At 44.6% G+C, this 7,271-nt stretch overlaps 1 protein-coding gene across 4 annotated transcripts in view; it reads right to left on the reverse strand.

Moving 5' to 3' along the window:
* The window catches only part of ADGRG2 (adhesion G protein-coupled receptor G2), a 71,044-nt gene extending 64,257 nt beyond the window's left edge, over positions 1-6,787 (reverse strand). For all 4 annotated transcript variants that reach the window (XM_029240994.1, XM_029240995.1, XM_029240993.1 and 1 more), the window contains exon 1: positions 6,670-6,787. In XM_029240994.1, the coding sequence (XP_029096827.1) occupies positions 6,670-6,787 (118 nt within the window). The remainder of the gene's footprint in view (positions 1-6,669) is intronic.
* Positions 6,788-7,271: the final 484 nt, after the last annotated feature.

Raw genomic sequence — 7,271 nt, forward strand, 5'->3', positions numbered from 1 at the left:
ATCCTCCATCTGGCCCCTGGTCTCAGCTGTCCACACCGTCATCTCTGCAGCCCTGTCCCTGCCCCTGGCTCTCAACAGAGCTACCCACTAGGAACACGAGGGCAATTTTGAATCCCTTCCCTGTCACACAAGAGATGAGAAAGACCTGGAGAGGACACCACCTCCAGCCTTCACTCTGCCTAAACACAGTGTGCCACCATTTCTCATCTCTGCCGCTGCCCCATGTTGACTTACAGTCCACTGTGAGGGGTTCTCATCCGGAGTTCTAAGTGGAAAGTGGGACACAATGTCCTCTGCTTTCAGTTTCCCCCTCAACCCATCTAGATTCTCTATCATTCCTTGTCACCACTTCTACCTGCCAGGGGAAGAGTCAGGGCCCAGCAGAAGTGACCTCATGCCTGTGTGGAATTTTGGGGGCTTGGGAAATTGGCTGAGTATCAGATCAGCACTATGGTATTTATAATCGCAATTTTACAGATAGAAAAGTGAGAGACAAGGAGACCAGCACTGGGTTTGGAAAGAAGAACAAAGACTTGGATGGACAAAGCATGAGACGGTAAGAGGAGACAAGCCAGTGAGGCCTTGGACAAGGGGAATTAGAGAGAAATCTATCACTAGAAATGCCTTCAGCACAGAAAGATCTAGATCCAGCCCAGAAAGACAGTAAGTTGGGATTATAGCTCATGAGGTCACCAAACTGGCTCAAATGTGTACTTGTTTCCACATGGGGATGACAACTCGGCAAGAATGAAATTATAACCATCTTCCACTAATATGTCATCTCACGCTCTGGAAAACAGTTGTACCTAAAAGCAGACCTTCTTGGAAGACAAAAAAAAGCAGTGGAAGAAAGGAAGGAAGGAAGGAAGGGAGGGAGGGAGGGAGGGAGGAAGAAAAGAAAAGAGGTATTGGCACAGCCCAAGAGAGCTAGAGGCTAGAGGTAAGTTACCTGCCAAAACTTATTTGGGCTTCTGGTAGACCACGAATGACTCCATCGAACATCACCAAATTACACAACTGGAAGTGTCACGGTCTAAGGGTTTTCTCTATTGGTCAGTGGCCTAACAAGAGAGTGTCAGTCCGGGGAGAAGATATGGGGATATATGTATATGTATAGCTGATTCACTTTGTTATACAGCAGAAACTAACACATCATTGTAAAGCAATTATACTCCAATAAAGATGTTAAAAAAAAAAAGGGAGTGTCAGTCCGATCCCTCCTCACTGTCAAGAGCCACTGAGTCATCTCTCAGGCTTCCAGGTTGAAGCTACTGTGTTTGCAGTCCAGATACCCCAGAGCCAGGGGCAACGGCTGCTCCCTGGCAGTCTACTTCAGGCTCCCTCTCCCTCTTCTCTCCGTGCCTCAGTGCCACGTTCATTCAGTCTTCACTTACTGGGCAACCTGGTATAGTATGAACAGTACGGGCTACTGATTCCAATGGGGGATCCTCCAAGCTGTGTGACTCTGGGCAAACGACTTACTCTCTTTGACACTCAGTTTCTTCATCTGCAAACTGAGACTTAAAATATCTACCATGAAGGGTTTTTGTGAGGATTAAATGAGATGATCTACGTCACGGCCTGCCCCAGAGCAGGCCCTCTGCCCGCTTTCACCCCATTAGTTTCCCACCCACCTTGCCAAATCTTCACTCCCTTCTCACCCGGCACAGACCATGTGCTGAAACGACTCATGATGCAAAGGAAGTGCGTCATGACGTGATACAAAGTGACAAGCGTAAAAAGACATGGATAAACAGAAAAGGGAGCACCGGCAGAAGAAATTCAATTCTTATGAAGACGTGAGGGGAGGTTTCATAGAGGCAGTAATACTGGGCTGGACTTGGAAAATGAGTGTGTTTCCAAATGGGGATGACCCCAGGAAGCAGAGGGAGGGAGTAGGGGAGTGAGGTAGGGAAGAGAGTAAAGCCAATAATGGGTACATTAATTAGCACACTGCTACTATGGGCAACTGTGGCCCAATCCAACAATCTCCTAGGTGTATAGAACACACCTTAGCATTGTCCCACCAAGGGACAAGGAAGCTGGCCTAGGTAAACACGAACTCCCATTCTTCACTGCTTTGGGGTATTAACTCCCCGGCACTACTAGCTTGTTCCATGTACAGGCCAAGCATGGGCGCATGGGTACAGATCATTCTCAGTCAGGGAGACATGGGAGCCACCAGCACGTGCAGGATCTGTCTCTAGGTGACCTCTGGGTGGGCCAGGGGGAGATGGGCAGCGCACCAATAGCATCTGCTACAGGTGGCTTAACATTTAACTAGACTCACCCACGGATTTGGCCAAAGGCCGTATGTTAAAGCCCCATAGCACTGACTCACGCTTCAGGATTTAGTTACAGTTTGTACTGTCCTCATGTGTCATAGTCATGTCCCTCCAACTGGAGTGTAAATTTCCTGGAGTCAGAGATGATGTCCTCTCAGCAGCCAGTAATGCTAGGCACACAGCGGGCACTCATTACCACGCAACTGATTATCCAGTGTAGAAGTAGCAGGTCCCCTTGGCCTTCATCAAAGACCAGACCTAAGCCATCCTGAACCGAAAAGAACCTGCCTCAGTCCAAAGCTGTTCAGAGACATGATGCCTATAAGCCATCTGGATGATCCAGTCCAATATCCAGTCCAAAAGTGGATTCCACCTTGATGTTTAACCTACAGCTACACAACCACCAAGCACAGTACACACCTAGTGTAGCAGAGAGGTTAAGAATGCTGAAGACAGGATAGCGTAGTGGCTAAACACACAAACTTTGGGTCAGGTGGCCTGAGTTCGAATTGCAACTCTGCAACCAAAATGTTTAACCTAGGGCAAGTTGCTTACCTTCTTTGTGCCTCGGTTTCCTGTAAGTCTGTAAAACGGAGCCTAATACTAGTGCCTACTTCAAAGAACAGCGGCTGGCACAGGTAAATATTATCAGAGTGATTATTAAATAACATGAATACTCTTAGTTGGAGTTCTGAAAGACAATAACGAACTCCTATTTTGCCCTTTCCAGATCCCAAAACACTTCATTCAGAAAAACCTTTGCATATGCAATGTTAAATGTTATATGTCAATAAAGCTGGAAAAAGAAACAGAGAAAAGAAAAAGAAAAACCTTTGCCATCATGGAGGTTCTTTTTCTTTCTTTTTTTTTTTTTTTTTAAAAATATATTGAGCCTTAACAAGAGCCCAGGGCTTCCCTGGTGGCGCAGTGGTTAAGAATCCACCTGCCAATGCAGGGGACACAGGTTCGAGCCCTGCTCTGGGAAGATCCCACATGCCGCGGAGCAACTAAGCCCATGCGCCACAACTACTGAGCCTGCGCTCTAGAGCCCGTGAGCCACAACTACTGAGCCCACGTGCCACAACTACTGAAGCCCACACACCTAGAGCCCGTGCTCTGCAACAAGAGAAGCCACCACAGTGAGAAGCCTGCGCACCACAAGGAAGAGGAGCCCCCACTCGCCGCAACTAGAGGAAGCCCGTGCACAGCAATGAAGACCCAACGCAGCCAAATATAAATAAATAAAATATTTTAAAAAATAAAAGATAAATAAATAATGTTTTAAAAAAAACAAAAAACAAGAGCCCACTGGGGGAGCTCAGGATTACACCCATTTTAAAGATGAGGAAATAGAGTCCCATGTCAGTCTACTGGCAAATAGAGATCATACAAATAGCAGGTGGCAGGCACGGGGAGGGCTCTAACTCTAGATCTCACCACCTTTCTACTGTATCATGGGGCACAGTAATGTTTCAGCCAATTCTTTAAGACTGTGGCTCTCTGAGAATGCATCAGCATCACCTGGAGGGATGGTTAAAGCACAGACTGCTGGACCCCACCCTCAGAGTTTCCAATTCAGCAGGTCTAGGCTGGGCCTGAGAATCTGCACTTCTAAAAAGCTCCCAGGTGATGCTGATGTTGCTTGTCTGGGGGCCACACTCTGAGAACCACTGCCTTAAGAAATCAATTCATCAGAGAGCCAGAGCAAGAAATACATTCAGCGACCTTAGCATCCACACAGGTTTTCCCTACTCAGGCTGGTTTCAGAGCCATGAAACTCTCATGTTTACCTGCCCCATTTTCATAATTTTTTTTTTTTTTGTGGTACGCTAGCCTCTTACTGTTGTGGCCTCTCCTGTTGCGGAGCACAGGCTCCGGACGCGCAGGCTCAGCGGCCATGGCTCACGGGCCCAGCTGCTCCGCGGCATGTGGGATCCTCCCGGACCGGGGCACGAACCCGTGTCCCCTGCATCGGCAGGCAGACTCCCAACCACTGCGCCACCAGGGAAGCCCTCAACTGTGTTTTAATCTGTTGCAAGTTTTCCATTTAGTTTGTGTGCATCTGTGTGTGTCTGTTGTATTTATGCCGTTGTTTGCTGCTAGTAGATATTTGCTTTATCCAACAAAGATTCCTTGGTCTTGCAACTCTCTTCTAAATAAGTAAGGTATTTCTCTGTATGTCCTTAATAATGTCTTCTTAAATACTGATTTTTTATATTTGCATAGCACTGTATTCTTTTGGCGGTTGTACTCAAAGATATTGCAGCCCTGGGGTTTCTGGACTTTTTATCGCCTTCCTCAGGTACCTTTTCCCATTCTCACATAAGCTTCTAAGGATCCTCTTTTCTGAAATGGATGCTGCTTCATTAGGGTGATTCTGTATCTCCCTTAAATTTCCATGCAGAAGTGCCTTCGAGTAGGTACTTTTAAAAACAAATAGGGGCTTCCCTGGTGGTGCAGTGGTTGAGAGTCCACCTGCCGATGCAGGGGACACGGGTTCATACCCCGGTCCGAGAAGATCCCACATGCCGCGGAGCGGCTGGACCCGTGAGCCATGGCCGCTGAGCCTGCGCATCCGGAGCCCGTGCTCCGCAACGGGAGAGGCCGCAACAGTGACAGGCCCGCGTACCGCAAAAAAAAAAGAAAAATAAATAAACACCAGAAATATACCCTCACATATATGGTCAATTAATTTTTGACCAAGGTGCCAAGACCACTCAGTGGGGAAAAGACAGTGTTTTCAACAAATGGTACTGGGAAAACTGGATATCCACATGCAAAATAATGAAGTTGGATTCTTACCTTACAACGTATACAAAATGAACTCAAAATGGATCAAAGGACCTAAACATAAAAGCTAAAACTATAAAGTTCTTAGAAGAAAAATAGGGAAAAATCTTCATGACATTTCTTGGATATGACAGCAAAAACACAGGCAATAAAGTAAAAATAGACAAATTGGACTTCATCAAAATTAAAAACTTTTGTGCATCAAAGAACACTATTAAAAGAGTGAAAAGGGACTCCCTGGTGGCGCAGTGGTTAAGAATCTGCCTGCCAATGCAGGGGACACGGGTTTGATCCCTGGTCCAGGAAGATCCCACATCCTGTGGAGCAACTAAGCCTGTGCGCCACAACTACTGAGCCTGTGTGCTGCAACTACTGAAGCCCGTGTGCTCTAGGGCCCGTGCTCCACAACAAGAGGAGCCACCACAATGAGAAGCCCGCACACCACAATGAAGAGTAGCCTGCACACCGCAATGAAGAGTAGCCCCCGCTTGCCACAACTAAAGAAATCCCGTGCACAGCAACGAAGACCCAATGCAGCCAAAAAAAAAAAGAGTGAAAAGACAACTCACAGAAGGGGGAAAATATTTTCAAATCATATATATAATAAAGGATTAGTATCCTGAATATATAATGGACTCCTAAAACTCAATGACAACAGAAAACCCCAAACAACCCAATTCAAAAATGGACCAAAGATTCGAATAGTCATTTCTCTAAAGAAGATACACAAATGACTAATAAGCACATGAAAACATGTTCAAAATCACTAATCATTAAGGAAATGCAAATAAAAACCACAATGATACCATTTCACATCCATTATCAAAACAACAGAAAATAACAAGTGTTGGTGAGGATATCGAAAAATTGGAATCCTGTGCCTTGCTGGTGAGAAGGTTCAATGGTGCAGCCTCTGTGGGAAACAGTTTGGCAGATCCTCAAAAAGTTAAACATAGAATTACCATATGACCCAGCAATTCTACTCCTAGGTATATATATCCCAAAGAATTGAAAGAAGGGACTCAAATGGATACTTAAACACCAATGTTCACACTAGCATTATTTATAATAGCCAAAAGGTGGAAATAACCCAAATGTCCATCAACATTGAATAGATAAACAAAATATGTACATACAATGGAGCATTATTCAGCCTTAAAAAGGAATGAAATTCTGGATCATGCTACAACATGGATGAACCTTGGAAACATGCTAAGGGAAATAAGCCAGACACAAGAGGATGAATATTGTATGATTCCTTATACTTACATGAGGTACCTAGAATAGGCAAAATCATAGAGACAGAAATAACAGAGGTTACCAGGGCCTGGGGGGAGGGGGGAAGGGAGGTTATTGCTTAATGGGTACAGAGTTCCTATTTGAGATGATGAAAATGTTCTGGAACTGGATAGTGGTGATGGTTGCACAAAACTGTGAATACATTTAATGGCAGTGAATTATATACTTAAAAATGGTGAAAATGGTAAGTTTTACGTTATGTTTTTTTTACCACAGTAAAACAATCCCAAATAAACACACACACACACACACAGAGATAAAATAGGAAAAAGATGAAGGAAAATGGGCACCTTACCTTCCAGGGATGTAACCACAGTGACATGAAGACAAATGATGACAAGGAATATCTTGAACATCAGTAAAAGTTCCTCAGGTCTCCCAACATGGTCACACTGCCTGCCAGAGAAAAGCATCCTGGAATAAAATAGGGGGACACATCATCACAGCTTTGCCATAATCACGACACAACAATGCCCAAAAGGCCAGTTCCTCAAGCAAGACAACCTGCAACCTGCTTCCTTTAAATTACTCTAGTCCAGAGAATTGGCAATGCCAGGTGGGCACTGGCTACAAAAAGCAAAACCCATGTTTATTACGGGAGGCCCATCCAGTGGGATATTATAATAAAAATGATAAGCAAGGTAGTCCATGTAGATTTATAGAAAACATCAACACATGCAAAATATCAAGAAAAGAATTTAAAAACACAAAATGCTGAGTATATATAATGATTACCACTATATAAAGGCTGGTTAAAAACTATGCTAAGAATCAGAAGAGGTCACAGAATCTTATAAATGATCTATCCCATTTATGTCATACCGTAAAAGGATGGGTGTGTTGCATTTCCTCTTTATTATATGTTAATTCATTATCATCGCTTACATTTTTAGTAGT

The sequence above is a fragment of the Monodon monoceros genome, unplaced genomic scaffold (genome assembly GCF_005190385.1).
Source record: "Monodon monoceros isolate NGI ecotype Baffin Bay Population unplaced genomic scaffold, NGI_Narwhal_1 Super_Scaffold_22, whole genome shotgun sequence".
Taxonomy (NCBI): domain Eukaryota; kingdom Metazoa; phylum Chordata; class Mammalia; order Artiodactyla; family Monodontidae; genus Monodon; species Monodon monoceros.